The 16,283-nt window shown below is 40.9% G+C and overlaps 1 protein-coding gene across 2 annotated transcripts; it reads right to left on the bottom strand.

Moving 5' to 3' along the window:
* Positions 1–424: 424 nt before the first annotated feature.
* LOC311508543 (high affinity choline transporter 1-like) lies at positions 425–15,617 on the bottom strand. 2 transcript variants are annotated; one of them, XM_084573351.1, is made up of 9 exons: positions 14,795–15,617; positions 10,833–11,025; positions 10,533–10,646; positions 6,615–6,770; positions 6,306–6,454; positions 5,695–5,838; positions 2,574–2,727; positions 1,678–1,895; positions 425–1,556 (listed from the first exon to the last, which is right to left on the bottom strand). In XM_084573351.1, the coding sequence occupies exons 2-9, from the start codon at positions 11,014–11,016 to the stop codon at positions 1,050–1,052; spliced, it is 1,626 nt and encodes a 541-aa protein (XP_084429477.1). In that variant the 5' UTR covers positions 11,017–11,025; positions 14,795–15,617; the 3' UTR covers positions 425–1,049. The 2 variants fall into 2 exon arrangements, with proteins under 2 accessions (XP_084429477.1, XP_084429478.1); XM_084573352.1 differs by lacking the exon at positions 14,795–15,617 and having other exon boundaries at positions 10,833–11,354.
* Positions 15,618–16,283: the final 666 nt, after the last annotated feature.

The following is a 16,283-nucleotide window of genomic DNA, read 5'->3' on the forward strand; positions in this document are numbered from 1 at the left end:
ATCACGCTTTTCTGGACGGCAATGGTTTGTCTTGTCTTACGCATTTACTCCTGGTTGTACTTTGTAAAGATAAAGTTCATTCATAAAAAATGGAGAACTGACCGCACAGACGATAAATGATCTTAAGTTTGTGGAAGGTGGACGCCGAGGTATACTACGCTGCCGCCATGACACCGGAAGTCAACTCTTGTGTTGATTCAGTAAAAAACATTTAAGTTTGTGGTTGTAAGGTGGCAAAATGTGAAAAAGTTCAAGGGGTATGAATACTTTTTCAAAGCACTGTATGTCAGCGACTTTGAAGAGAAAACAGTTATCTAAGCTTGGCTTGGAGTGTGATTTTTTTTAGAGGCGGGCGAGGGTGAAGTGTGTTTGTAAAGTGTTGGTATATTAATCTAATAAAGGACAAATTTCTTTAAACCAAATAAATTGTTTTATTTATGACTTTCAGGACAAAAAAGACAACTAGAAAAAAGACATTTGACCAAAAGGGACCCCTTGACCAGCACTGGTCATTGGCTGCTGTGTTTCTAGGAGGTTCAACCTGAACATGCATACAGCATACGTGTGTGTGTACATTAACATGGCAGTTAAAAACAGAAACTCAATTAATTTAAGCCTTCTTAAATAGTCCCATCTAACCAAACCGTCCAAAGCAATGTCCCAACATACATGCTGAGCTGTGCCCTTAAAACACATAAGACATACAAAAATAAAATGTAATACTCAAACAATCACCAAAGTAAAATCCTCATCTCAACCACAGTTTTATATTTTGTCGCTAAAGGAACGATAAATACAACTCACTCTTAGGATTTGTTCACACTTAATTCAGTTCAAAAGGAACTCTGGTACAACTGCAAGTGTGAATGCTGCCATCTGAAACTTGAACTAATCTGTTTGGTCTGGACCAAATGTACCACTTTGTGTTTTGGTCAGGACCAAGAGAACCCTTAGACATATCATTGATCCCCTAAGAAATAGGAGCACATTTGACCCGTATGACCAAATCCTGCATTAAAAATCAAACATTACATTTATTGTTTCTATTATTATTCTTCATTCAGTTTTTCACTTTCTTCCACATTTCTCTGGACTGGTGCCATGTAATGTGTGTTGCTCTTCAAATCAGCATCACTTGTACTTTTCAGCAGCCTCTTCTCAGATATCCACTTAGCCAGCTGTGATACTAGTATAATAGTTGCGGTGGTGAGGAGCATAATTGTAGTGCGAAAAGGGAACAAGCGGTATCTGGAACCATCCTCCTGCATCTCATCCCACGGCAGGGGCAGAACATCAGGGAGGCCTATTTGAGGTTCCCCAACCAGAACTCTCAACAGAATCGCGAACACAAAGCCAGCACAGGCCCCGTACACGTTCACCAACTGGGGCAAGAAAAAGGTGCACATCACCTGGGGAGTCAGCATTGAATACAAAACATCTCCACTGACCATCCAGAACAGGTGAACGGATGACGATATCATGGCCAGGCCTGCTCCTATCACTCCACACAGGACGACTGACACCTTAACCACCACAAGAATAGTTTTTTCTGATGCCTGAAATAGAAGAAATCCTTTTATGAGCAATCAGGTTTGTTAACCAAAGTGGATAATTCTTGAGACATATTCATTTGCTGCTTGCTTGTGTGCTGCAGACCAAAACCAAAGTGTTACTCACCTGTTTCCAAATGATATTCTTGAAGATATTTCGGCCCAGTTGGGAGGCAGCAGACAGGAGTACAGAGTCAACTGAGGACATCACAGCTGCAGCGAGTGCTCCAATACCGATCAGTGAGACGAAGAAAGGGCAAAGATACTGAAGGGCAATTGGCAAGATCATACCAGCTTTTCCCTGTTCGTACGGGCTGGGTGAACCAAAGGTGGTCTCGTTCCAATCTGACAGACATAAAGGAAATGGGATTACAATAAACAGTATCATAACATGTTCACTTTTTGTTTCAGGTCCTTCCACAACATTTCTATTGGATTAACACCTGAGTCCCATTACATTGATTGGAAATCATCACACCTCACAGATAGGTAATATTGGGTGAATAAACAAATACCAAAACATATTATTTCTATTTTATTTGTTTGGTTGGGTTCTCTGTGTCTACTGAAAGGATTTATGTGAGTTGTTTTTATGCCGAAATTCTGAGGGGGACAAAGACTTTTAAGCGGCTCTTTTCCCCTTTTTTTTAAACTGTTAAACTTGGTTCAGATATTTTGGGTAGCCTTTTACAAACTTCTTACAATAAGTTGCAGCAATGTTGGACTATCGCTTCTGAAAACAGAACTGGTGTAAAAGAGTCCGTTTAAAGGGACAGTCAACAGAGCGTCTGTGCACAATTGTTGAAAAAAATAAAAGTAGATGTCCTAACCAACTCACCAAAACTATAGTTTGATAACATGAAATCTGGGGAGTGGTTAATGATGTCAACTTAAGTTTATGTAAGTGTTTGTGTGACAACTGCTCCTTCTAGTCATAATTATTGGAAAAGAAAAGGGAATAAAAACTTGCTTCATGACTAAGACAGTAAGTACAACAATGTTTAGATAGTTAGGACTAGGTACTGGTAGATGCCGCCACTGCTCCAATGATGAGTGATGGGATGCCGAGGATTGGACATAATATTGCTCCAGCATAACAAGTGATCTTAGCTTGAGCATCAGTGGCTGTGGACAGGACCCTCTGGTAGAACGATTGGTAACACAGCCCTCCAATGCCCTTGGAGAGGATTAAAAGCAGAGACAATGACTGTGTTTTAAGGAATGCAATATGTTCAGGAAATGGTTTCCAATGAAGTGCAAATTTTCGTTCTTAAGAATGATGTATTTTCTACTGACAAGTAGAGTGTTGTGGAGTTGCCCATGTAAGATACAGTGCATCTGGAAAATATTTACAGCCCTTCACTTTTTCCACATTTTGTTATGTTACAGCCTTATTTCAAAAAGGATTAAATTCATTTTTCCCTCAAAATTCAACACACGACACCCCATAATGACATAATGACAATTTTTGCAAATTTATTAAAAATAAAAAACTAAGAAATTACACATACACAAGTATTCACAGCGGCTGTGGCTCAGTAGGTAGAGCGGGTTGTTCACGAACCAGAGGGTTAGCGGTTGGATCCCCAGAATGTGCCACATGCCGAAGTGTCCTTGAGCAAGACACTGAACCCCCAGTTGCTCCCAGTGCGTGGCACTGGTGTGTGAATGTGTGTGTGCTTGTGTGAGCGAATGGGTAGATGTGTCTATGACTGTAAAGCGCTTTGAGTACCAATAGGTTGAAAAGCGCTATATAAAAGCAAGGCCATTTACCATTTACTTTGCTCAATACTTTGTTGATGCAGCTTTGGCAGCAATTACAGCCTCAAGTCTTTTTGAATATGATGCCACAAGCCTGGCACACCTATCTTTGGGCAGTTTTGCTCATTCCTCTTTGCAGCACCTCTCAAGTTCCTTCAGGTTGGATGGGAAGCGTCGGTGCACAGCCATTTTCAGATCTCTCCAGAGATGTTGAAGCCACTCCTTTGATATCTTAATAATAATAATACATTTTATTTATGGGAGCCTTTCAGGACACTCAAGGTCACTGTACAAAATTGTTAAAATAAAACACAATTAAAATACACACAAACACATATATAGTTAAATAAAAATGACAGTAGATGAAAGTGAGACTATGGAATAGAGTAGGCCTGTCTGAATAAATAAGTTTTGAGCTGAGATTTGAAGGTGGTGACAGAGTCTGAATTTTTTAAGTGTTCCGGGAGGGCGTTCCAGAGGCAGGGGGCTGAGCGGCTGAAGGCTCTGGAACCCATGGTGGTCAAGCGAGCCGGTGAAATGATGAGTTGTATGGATGAGGATGACCTAAGAGTGCGGGCAGGAATGTTTATGTGGAGCAGGTTAGTGAGGTACCGAGGGGCGAGGTTGTTTGTTTAGCAGGATTTTGTGTCAAGGATGACACCCAAACTCTTAACCTGGGGGGAGGGGGAGACTGGGGAATCTGAATGGAGAAGTTATTTATTTTAGACAGGGTGGATTTGGCGCCAATGAGAAGAATTAAAGTTTTGCCACTGTTAAGTTTGAGAAAGTAGATGGAGAATCGGGTTCTGATTTCCTGAAGACAGTCAGAGAGGTATGTGGGTGGAAAGGTGGAGTTGGGTTTGGTGGACAGGTAGAGCTGGGTGTCATCCAAATAACAGTGGAAATGAATATTGTACCTATGAAATATCTGGCCAAGGGGGATGAGGTAGATGATGAATACAAGAGGCCCAAGAACAGAGCCTTGGGGAACACCAGAGAAAAGGGGGGATGGGCGGGATGTAAATGTTTTTAACTGAATGAAATGAGTGCGGCCAGAGAGATATGAGATGAACCAATCGAGAGGTGTGTCAGAGATACCGAAGGAGGCTAGTCTATGGGTGAGAATGGACTGGGAGATAGTGTCAAATGCTGCGGTTGGATCAAGGAGAATGAGGATTGAGAGGAGTCCCGAATCAGCAGCCATAAGGAGGTCATTGGTGATCTTGGCTGTGTGCTTAGGGTCGCTGTCCAGCCGAAAGATGAACCTTCGCCCCAGTCTGAGGTCAAGTTCACAAGCTCACAGTGCTCTGGAGCAGGTTTTCATCCAGGATGTCTCTGTACATTGCTGCATTCATCTTCCCCTCTATCCTAACCAGTCTCCCAGTTCCTGCCGCTGAAAAACATCCCTACAGCATGATGTTGCCACCGCCACGCTTCACTGTAGGGGTGGTATTGGCCTGGTGATGAGCGGTGCCTGGTTTCCTCCAAACATGACACCTGGTATTCACACCAGAGAGTTCAATCTTTGTCTCATCAGACCAGAGAAATTTGTTTCTCATGGTCTGAGAGTCCTTCAGATGCCTTTTGGCAACCTCCACACAAGCTGCCATGTGCCTTTTACTAAGAAGTGGCTTCTGTCGGGTCACTCTACCATACAGGCCTGATTGGTGGATTGCTGCAGAGACGGTTGTCCTCTCTCCACAGAGGAATGCTGGAGCTCTGACAGAGTGACAATCGGGTTCTTGGTCACCTCCCTGACTAAGGGCCCTTCTCCCCCGATCGCTCAGTTTAGACAGCCAGCCAGCTCTAGGAAGAGTTCTGGTGGTTCTGAACTTCTTCCATTTAAGGATGATGGAGGCCACTGTGCTCACTGGGACCTTTAAAGCAGCAGAAATCTTTCTGTACCCTTCCCCAGATTTGAGCCTCAAAGACCTCCGAGACATTCCTGTCTCTGAGAGATTCCTTTGACTTCATGCTTGGTTTGTGCTCTGACATGCACTGTCAACTGTGGGACCTTATATAGACAGGTGTGTGCCTTTCCTAATCATGTCCAATCAACTGAATTAGTTCACTTAAGCTGTAGAAACATCTCATGGATGGTCAGTGGAAACAGGATGCATCTGAGCTCAATTTTGAGCTTCATGGCAAAGGCTGTGAATACTTATGTGCATGTGATTTTGTAGTTTTTTTATTTTTAATAAATCTCAAAAACTAAAAAAAAAAAAATTCACATTGTCATTATGGGGTGTTGTGTGTAGAATTTTGGAGAAAAATTAATTTTATCCATTTTGGGATAAGGCTGTAAGTGTGGAAAAAGTGAAGCACTGTGAATACTTTCCGGATGCAATGTGATGTGATGGGGTCCATTGATGGTGTCCCTTACCAGTAGCAGTAACTCGTCTACCCAGCGTCCTGCATCTTTTAGTTCCAGTCTGCCGATCCATGGCTCCTGGTGCAGCTTGGTTACTGCAGCAACAGTGAAGTTAGCAGAGTAGGGGCTTGTCAGGATAAAAGGCACGCAGAGCCACTGAAATAAAGAGGAAACTATTAAACAGTGCTGCATCGTAGAAATTCAAAATTTCACTTGAAGGGATCATCAAAGTCTTTTAAATTCATTTTGATTTTACTTTTACCAAATTGCATTTAATTCCATTTAATAGTTTAAGACTGAACACACCAAACCAACATCAAAGGACTAGAATCAACAACCACCAGCAAAGAGACGACTATCAGTTGGTGTGTCATGGCTGTTACACCTACACACTAGATGAAATGTCAAGGAGTAATCAATATCAATGCAGTTCGTCCTCTGGTGATCATGAATCACCATGGCACACTATCCAATAGAACAGACCAAACATATCTATACCAAAAATATGTGATGGTTCTGTCATCCAAGTTATGTATATCCAAAAGTCGATGCTAAAACAAAGACAACTGGATTTGTTGTGTTTTCTTGTGAAGCGAAAGAAGCTTTACAAAAAATTTCCATACCAAGCCGAGCATGATGAAGCTTAGCTGGATGACATCAGTATAGGCCACAGAGTATAATCCTCCCATTAATGTGTAAACGACTGCCACAGCTGCAGAAATAACCACAGCCAGTGAGGAGGAGATATCCATGACCACGCTTACTGTCCCACCTGTAAGACATACATTAATAAGTTTCACAAAGCTGCTATGGTGTTACTTTCACTGTAATTTTAAAATAGTTGTTTTAGTTCCCTGCTGGCCAACACAGAGTAGTTCAACCAGCAATGTTAAAATACCAGTGTCATTGTATTGCGGTAATGACAAACTTACCCAACGCAGAAAGAATGCATGTTATCCACAAGATGTCTCCAAGGAGAGCAGGAATGAAGATAATAGCTCCGATAGCGTTGCCATATTTCTCTTGAAATGGGTCCATGAGGGTGACATATTTCTTTGACCGAATAGGTTTGACAAAGAACAGTCCACCTGCAGTCAGACAAAAGAAAACAGTACACCCCACCAACCAAACCATTACTAACAGACATAGCGAATAGTTCATATACTGTATTTCATTAGATTAGAAATTGACCAGAATAGTGATAAATAAATTATAACCACAAAGACACGAATCTCCCATGAATAATATTGATAAAATAAATAGAACCTAGCATTTGACATTTTATTGAATTTACTGTCAGACGGTTGTAACGGAAAGTTTTCACATAATCAACACACATAGTTCAGAAGCAGCTTTGACCTATAAGTCTATTGAGGTATATGTTATATGTTCGGGGCCTGCGTCTGGGAGCCAGACAAATAGCTGGTCAGTGTTTGATTGGCAACGGATTCTCGCACATAGCTGTGCTGTGACAGACGTGTCAGCAGGGCATTCTTTTTGATATCTGCTGTAGAATTAAAGCAAAATGAGAAGCTTTGTCTGACTGGCTGCAAACATCAGGGACAGAAAACTACAGGCAGGGAGAGAAGCTTTAACCTCGTCTCCATGTCAGGGTCTTAAACTAGATCTCGATCTGGGCTCAGCTACACCCAGAAGACTGGCACAGTGAGCTAGACTGCCTGTCCCACAAGCACTCAGGAAAGGGCTGAAGGACTGTATTGAAACGCAGATGACATCACGGCTCCACTAACATACAACCATGAGGCTGAAGCATCAGTTTCAGCTGCTGAAAAGCTGGAGCTTTTCTTAAAAGAACACAGAGATGCTCAAGAGGCAGAGGTGGATATAGTGGGCCAGAGAGGAAGATTTCTTAAATCTTGAATGCAGATAATGTCCTATACGGTAGAAATGGAGAAACTGAAGGTTTCTTAACCACTGAATCAATCTGAAGCAATTGTGTTGAAATGGTTCAGGTGCATTTGGTGCAATTGTGGCGACATCTGCTGGATAATATTATACATAGCATTCGCATAAAACAAAGGGTCGTGAAACAGAAAGGCACTGTTGTGTTTGTTCAACAATAAAGGATCTACAGTATGTGCGTCTTGAAATGCTTGTTTTTTTTTCTTTTATAGAAAATAATAATATACTTGTATGAGTTTGCCATCATTTAATACTGTATGGTTTAGATATATGCTTTTATAAGATTGATAGAAATACAAAAATATATTTACAAAATAAAAGTGAAATGGTTGTGCAACGAGGGACTGTGATAACAGCAGTTGTGCAAAATGCTTGTGAAACTGGGAAGGGGATTTGGGTGGTTCAGAGATTTTTATTAAAAACAAGATAATTTCAGCTGAGTTAGGCTTTAGTCTGTTTCTCTATGTATGTATGTATGTATACAGGTATGCAAATCAGTGTATAGTGTGTGAATGCCTATGTGCCAATGTAAGTATGCAAGTTAATCTAATGTTATACTAATACCTTAAACTTCACTCTCCCTCGTTCTAAATCAATGAAACTACATAACGTATGCAAAACTCTCCTCCTCTCAAAAACCCACAACCATCTCAGGCATTGTGCCCATTTATAAGCATTGTGAGTTTGACAATCTCGCTCTGCATTCAAAACTGGAGTGACACTTTGCCGATGACGGCCGATAGGCATGTGACGTAATGAAGCTTCATTTGTTGAGTCACGTGATTTTTCGACTGATGAAGCGAGGCATCGAAACATCTTGTCGCGATACTTCTGCTTTGAAAGCTTGACACTGTTTCGAGCGTCTGCTTCGAGCGTAACACCTCTACTGTACAGATATGTACGTGAAGGTTCTCAGTCAACCAGGTCATGGTATATCCAAAAACATTTAAGAAAGGCAAATGGACTTTTAAATAGGTTTAAATAGGAACATCTGTGGGTTTCTGTTGACGACCAGGAACTGGCACGACTAGTGTCCATTAATGACTAGAGACTTTCCTGTTGTTGAGTGGGGACTGTTTGTCCCTGTCTTCCTTCCCTATGATTGTTGCTCTAACAACCCATTATCAGCCAGAGGCTCCAGTCTCAAGGTGTTAATGGGGTTGAATCTTCTTGAGGACAGAAGTTAGGACTGTATTGTAAATTGATGGCAGCTTATACCTCAGTCCACCTCCTCTGTTTAGAGAAGGTTTTTCCAATTTAACATATAGATGGCTTCCTTTACGCCTCTTTCAAACCTTCTCTGGCAAAGATTTGGATGTTAATGTCTTCAATGTGAGTGTCTTTTGTCCTTCAGGTGTAGGTGGACCACTGAATCGTTTCCTGATGTGCTGCCTCTTCTGTGCTGTGACATGCGTTTGTGAATACGTTGTCTGTACATTCCTCACTGCACTGAACAGCATAAACTACATTGCTCTGTTTTTGCCCCCCGGGTGTTTTGTCTTTGGGGTGGACAAGTGTATTACCGGGTTTGAAATAAACTGGAATAAGGTGTTTCCTCAAAATTCAGCAGTTGCCATGGTACACAAAGCAAAAGTGCACAATACACCATGTCGCCGCCAGACCTATACTATCCTTAACGCATGTCCTTGGGAGCTGACTTTGATTATGAGAACAAGTGGTCCAGAGAAAGTCATAAGAAAGATTGGGCTTGAATGGTCAAATTGGAATGGCACCAATTGTGTTGTCTCTGTGAACCTGAGCAAAGCACTCTCACACACTCTTTATCGCTTTACGAATGCACATCCACAATTTTCACTGGTTAAGCCAAAACATAAGGAATGGGCAGACTTGAAACCTTGGGTCAGAGCATGTGATATGGTTGAAAATTTCCCAACAATCAATACACACATGGCTTAGAAGCTGCTTTATAATATAAGTCTATTGAGGTATATGCCCGTATACCTCACCTGTACATGTACAGGTATATGTTCTGTAGTAGTCTGGTGTTCTTTCAGGGCCTGTGTCTGGGAGACACACAGATAGCCAAGTGAAAAATGTGACCTCCAGTAGATAAGAAGTATAAAACAGATCTACACTGTGTATTCTTTGCTCATTCGCCTCTCTCAATTCTTTCTTTGTCTGTGCTGTGAGCCCATCTGATCTGCAGATGATCAAGTAAACACACAGAAAGAAGACAAAAGCCCTATTCGCATGGGACTACTTTTACCTGGGGACGTCATGTGATTCAGAAACGACCCCCCTACGTCTGTGTTTCATGTGGCACATTCGCACGGGATAAGCAAACTCTGTGTTTTACTCTAATTTACTATGCATAGTGATGTGTCTGCTACTTTCCGCTTCATTTCACTGCATGTCAGAGGACATCTTACACTTTTTGACAGCTTTAGTTACTTTGCAAATTCTAATTGATAATAAAAAAATATATTTTTAGAAATAAAACATGATGAGAATATTGATCCCGGGAAAGAAATTACGAACGACCTTTCCCGCTCTCCAGACTTTGATTTACAGCACATCCTTCATAATTCTTAAGGGAGGAGAGGCAGAAAAAAGCTGCGAATCAAACAAAAGTCTTGAAAAAGTAAAAACACATCCCAAAATCACAGAGATGCCGATTCGCACTGGATTAGTATTATCACAGGACCTCTGTGTTATGAGAAATAGGGAAGGTAATTTGCAGTGTAATTTTTACTTTACAAATTACGGACATGGTCGATTCGCACGGGATTAAGATCACAGACGACCTCCGCTATTATTACAAATTACCAGAGGTCCCCGGGTAAAACTAGTCCCGTGCGAATAGGGCTAAAGAGTGTGCTGATTTCTTATTTTCCAACAGAAATATCCACCACACGGTTTATTGATGATTTTTCATTGCGGCATTCGTTGCATTTTACCTCACTCACCTAAAACCAGGTTCATGGAGAAGGCAAGAGGTCCAACGGCCCAGACCAGTCCCTTTGTTGGATCATAGATGACTTCAGCATTACCCAAAACATAACCTCCACCAACCCACGTGGCTGCAAAACAAGAGTGGACATACAGTCAATGAGAAAGTCAATAAAGTCAGCTTCACCAGTGTGTACATTTCTATAATTAAATTTCAAAAACATTCATCGATTTCAAAGTTGAGCCCCTACATGGGTTACTATTATGACCATCTGAGCCCCCATCAATGACGACGTCGCTATCATCATTTTCATTACCTGTCATAGTAAATATGCTGACCCAGATGTTTAAGTTCCGTCCTCCAACCATTGCCACTTCACTACGGCTCCCAGGGCATTTCTTCTCCTCATGCTTGGACTTCTTGGATGCCCAGATGCCCGTTACCAGTATGATTACGTAAAACACTCCTATGGACAGTAGTCCTATCCAGTTGACGGCCATCCTCAGTGTCTGTGGGGATGCAAAACACACATAAAGGTTAAGGAACACTCTATTGTACCGACTTTATTCTATGGCTTAGACCAGGGATGGGCAACTGGCGACCCGGGGGCCGCACACGGCCCGCGACCTCACGACCTCACGACCTCACGTTATCTGCCATGAAGGATTTCAATTTAAGTTGCCGCTACAACACGTTGCCCAAAGCTAAATACGAGAAGTATACTGAAGCTGCAAGGGCTGCTATCGTAGCGGACCTCAGATCAAAAGTACGCAAACAACAGCGACTTTTTACCAGTGCCCACTGCTGGTCGTGGCAAGGCAGAGTGGGTATACAGGGAAAATGTTAAACTGTTTCTTAGTGTGAAAATGCACAAATTAGTTCTTGCAATTAATGTTTGTCTGCTGTTGTGCAGCTTTCTGCCAACCTTGAGATGGATGGTGATTTGTATGTTTTATTTTCATGAGCCCTTTGCACTGGAAAAAAAAGAAAGAAGTGTTTTTTTTGTTTGCTTCAATAAACATATACACAAACATATTTTAAATGGCAGTTTTATCATATCTGGTTCAGTGTGCGGTCCTATGGGGCCCTCAGGTAGTGTCGATGAAAAATTGTGGCCCCCTCCATCATTTAGGTTGCCCATCACTGGCTTAGACAATGAAATGTATACGCATTTGTTAAATTTGTTAGATTCTTAGAACTGACTGGGACTTGCACTAAGCTGCACTTTCTTTACATTTTCTTCCCTTTTTTAAGGGTGTTATCTATTTTTCATAAGCGTTTTATTTAAATGTTGTGTTATTTATATGTGTGCCTCTTAAGCCGGGAGTCTGCAAAATTTCGTTATCTTCTCATAATGACAATAAAGACACTTTATGTGTGAATGTAGTTTAACAGCGGGCAAAAATAACTTGCATCTCTAGAAATGGTATGGGAAAGTTTTTGAAGAGGTTTTGCAGCTAAGGGAAATGATGTAGTGGTTTTATTGTATGTGCTAAGACTGTCCAACTGCCAGGCCTTCTATCTCCTAATCTGGAGGCTCCTTTTCTTTTCCCCTCTCTGTTTTCTCGTGCTTGATTACAGTCAGGTGTGTGGATTGGTTCACCAGCTGACAGTGAGTCAATCAACGCCACTACTTATACCAGGCTTCCACCACAGCACATCACCAGTTGAACATGTTTTACTTGCCTTTTGTCGCTAGACTGTGCTCTTCTTTCAAGACTGTGATCTTGACTTGAGGCTACCTCCTGCTTGCCTGTGCCTGTTAGTTTTGAACCCCCTGGCAATAAAAAGCACTCTCTACCCAGCTCAATGCCCTTTAAAAAGATTAGTCAGCTGTTGAATCCCAAAACTCAGCTTGTTGTGTTCTGGGTTCAGCCTTCACCCCGACACATTAGATCTGTTTCTTAAATTAAGAATTTCGTGATGGTGATTCGAATCCTTTTATCTGTTGTTTCTAGAGCGTGAGATTATTTCAGTTTGATAACTAAGACCAGTGAGCGCTGGAGAATGGGAGCCTGTGTGTGTGTCCGTGTAAGAGAAAGTTTTTGTTTTTTTTCCAGTGACTGGGAATCTCATCACAAATAAATTCTCCAGTGAAGTTCCAGGTTGACGTGTATTCTGAACCAGTTTTCTGAATGTGAAAAGACTGTTATTAACCTGTCAACAAAGTCCTAGTAAGAGCAGATTTGTCGCTTGAAGGCGTTCTAACAGTAGTACTGGTGAAATACAGTTCGGCGCAGCATTAAACTGCACTTTGCGTTTAATGTTGCTCAGCGGGTAAAATTACAGTATGTATGGATTTATGTAGACTACGTTTCTATGAGTGTTAACAGTATGACTTGGGCTGCTTTTATACCTAATATTTTATTCCGATTCAGGGAGTAATGTTCTTGTTTCTTTTCTGTACAGTCCTCAAAGTCACTTATACCTACAGGCACAGTTATTTCCATGAGGTTGTTAAAGTAATAAATATGACCATGCTCTCAGCCAGAAACACCTGACATGTAGTGACACAATCATTTAACATTCCATGCACCACTGTCAAACATTTGTCATCTGTCAATTTTAACAGAGAATAAAAATAAATAAATACCACAGTGATTACATTAATCAAATAGTAACCACATTTGTGTTAGACAAGGATCTATCATCGTCTCTGACATAATAGAAAGGGTGATGGTTTTAGTTGTAGCAAAGGCAGTTTGCTGTACATGAGACCAGGATGCACTATAGGAAGTTAGCACAGACGGTGTGATGCTTTGGGCAATACTGTGCTGGGAGTCCTCAGATCCTGCTGGTTTGAGGAAGACAATGACCTTAAGGTGTTGACCTCCAAATTCCCCAGATCTCAATCCAATCAAGCATCTATGGTATTTGCTGGACACAAACACGTGCAGAGACCCATCTAAAGAATCTGCTGCTCACATCTTGGAGCCAGATGGGGATAAAAATCCAGAGTTCCTTGACTTCCATTAAAAGCTGTCAACTTCTTTACCTAAATTCTTCTAATAAAATCCCAGATTCACGGGGAATCCTGGGCCATTTTTCTATATTTTTATTTCATCCTGCTTCGCCTCCTTGTGTGTGTCCCGCATTTGGGTCCGACCTCGCCATACCTCACCACCACAAAACGTGACAGCCACACATTTGGGGCTTGTTTCCATTTTGGGTGTGCACATGGAAATTATCATGGAATTCTTATGTTTTTGTTTTTTTTTTAAAAATTGGCAGTCAAAGAGATGGCCAGTCGGGCTATTTAGGTGGAATACTGGCCAATAATAATTAAAGAGTGTAAGTTGCAGGACTTAAAGGATCTGCTGCTAACATCGTGGTGCCATATACCACAGCACACCTTTAGAGGTCTAGTGCAGCACATGTCTGAGTGGGTCGGAGCTTCCATTTAAAACCTGTCACCTTCTGTTGTCATTCCAGGGCTGTGTCATTGCTTGTATTACAGCCCTGAATATGGGAAGAAATAATCACTACAATGATTTAAGGATCTTTCCTGACAGTAGCTCTACTGGAGTGCATTCAAAGCAAACACACATACTTTTTTTTAAACAAATAAATGCAAATACAAGTAAATGGAATGGACAAAAATAAATTAGAACACAAAATTGATCAAACAGTAATATATATATATATATATATATATATATATATATATATATATATATATTCAACTTCACATAAAACTAAAAATAACAAGCACAGGGCTGCACTGTTAAAAAAAAAAAAAAAAAAAAAAAAAGTGGACGCCATGACAGCTCCTTAAATCTCTATTAGCCTCATTCATATTTGAGTCATTTATATCTTTCTTTCTTATCTTTTTTTTTGTCAGTTTTTAATAATTACATTTAGTCCAGCTGCGACTGGCAACATTCATTTAGGCACCCATTTTATATTATGTCTTTAGACCAAATAGAAAAATGTGTTTTTTGAAACCTCAAATTAAATAAACAGAGACGTTCAAAAGCAGCGCAGCGGCTGAACACGTGCTCCCGAGAAAACTTGTAAGTAAAAAAAAAAAAAAACATAATGATGTGAAACCATCAAAGGTGTACAGGGTTTAAAGCAAAATAACATTTCAGATCTTAAACAATAAACTGCAGATCATCGACTTGAATGGTTTACTGTAGGCCTATTACTTTGTATTAGGGCTTATTCACACAAGAGGGATACATTCGAGAAAGTTAGTTTGCTAAACGCTTATATTACACACTGCTATGTTTAAATATGTGCCAGTAAAAAGGCAAACTTATTTAGCTTCATACTTACCGTGATGGGAGCTGTATGAATAGCAGGGTGATGCGCCTCCAAATGCTGTATTGTTCCGAGCTATTCTTTACCCTCAAAACTACCAAAAATCGAAGAGGAAGAAAAAGGAGGAGGAGGAGGACCAGTTTTGCCAGACATACGACTATCACATCACCAGAAACCGATGCCTGCTCATACAGCTTAAAAAATAAGTGAACATGAGTACGGACTCGGGAGGACAGAAAGTACTAAAACAAAAGAGTCCAGCAGCATTGACACGGACACCGGCAAGAAAACTGTTCGCTTTCTCCTGTTGGGGCAGTTCTGCATGCAGAGGGTAGATCCGGTGCTTTTATTTTGATAGTCAACAATGAATAAAGCAGTTCTTTCCCACGAATGGCAGACACTCCTTAGATAATTGCAGTCCCACGCAGTCAAAGTACTACAAATTTAAGCTACAGGACAAAAGTTTCTTCATTACACACCTGGAAACACTAGGGAGGATCAGACTTTAGGCAAACGCCCCTTACCCAAACTTGACTGGGACGCACATTTATAAACATAGTCCGCACGTATTTTGAATGTCCGCTTTTCAGATAGCATCCTATCATGTAAAATAACGGTTTAGTTAACAGACACCAGATATTAGTTTGAGTTCGTCTCGTCTTAGTCGCAGAAAAAAGGAAGAAAAAAAAAAGAAAAAGAAAAAAAAAGTTCGCTGACGAACATTTTTCGTCTTCGTCAAGCATCGAGAGCCGACCGAAATGCTTAACCAAAATGGAAGACATACTGATATTATTTATCTTTTCACTGCATAAATCACATGATTGTGGGTTAATAATTAAGGTGCATTCATTTTATGCACCTTGCAGTTTATCTAAGCGAAAGAAACGAAGCCAACTACTAGCATCAGCCCTGCTGTTATGTCAGCGACTTTGAAGAGAAACAGTTATCCAACAGGGCATGCTTTAAGTTTTTTTTTTTTTTTTTTTTTTTTTATGTAGGGGGTGACGTGTGCTTAAAGACGACGTATAAGTATATTGATCTAATAAAGGACAAATTAATTTAAACCAAATACATTGTTTTATTTACGACTTTCAGGGCAAAAGAAGACAACAAGAGAAAAGACATCTGGCTAACGGGACGTCTTGAACAGGCTGTGTTTCTAGGAGTGTCAACGTGAACATGCACGTACGTGCATGTGTGAGCAACATTAATTTAAGCCTTCTCTAACCATAACCGCCCAAAGCTGTTTAATTGAAAATTGATCCGTAAAGCAAATATCCTGCATAGTTCCTCGACTTTAATAAGCAGCTATTGTACAAAAACATGAAGTGATGAAGTGACTACCTGATCGCATGACTTCCACTTCCAGCTCGTCTTTGACGTGCGCACGCAATCGCAGCGTTCGCGCGCATTTGTGGAGGGCGTGATTACGACGCTGCTATTTCACCTGGCAACGAGAAATACTATTCTCTGATTGGCTGACCGATTCAAGCGGCGCAGTCTG

Source organism: Chelon labrosus (assembly GCF_963514085.1).
Source record: "Chelon labrosus genome assembly, chromosome: 23".
NCBI classification, from domain to species: Eukaryota; Metazoa; Chordata; class Actinopteri; order Mugiliformes; family Mugilidae; genus Chelon; species Chelon labrosus.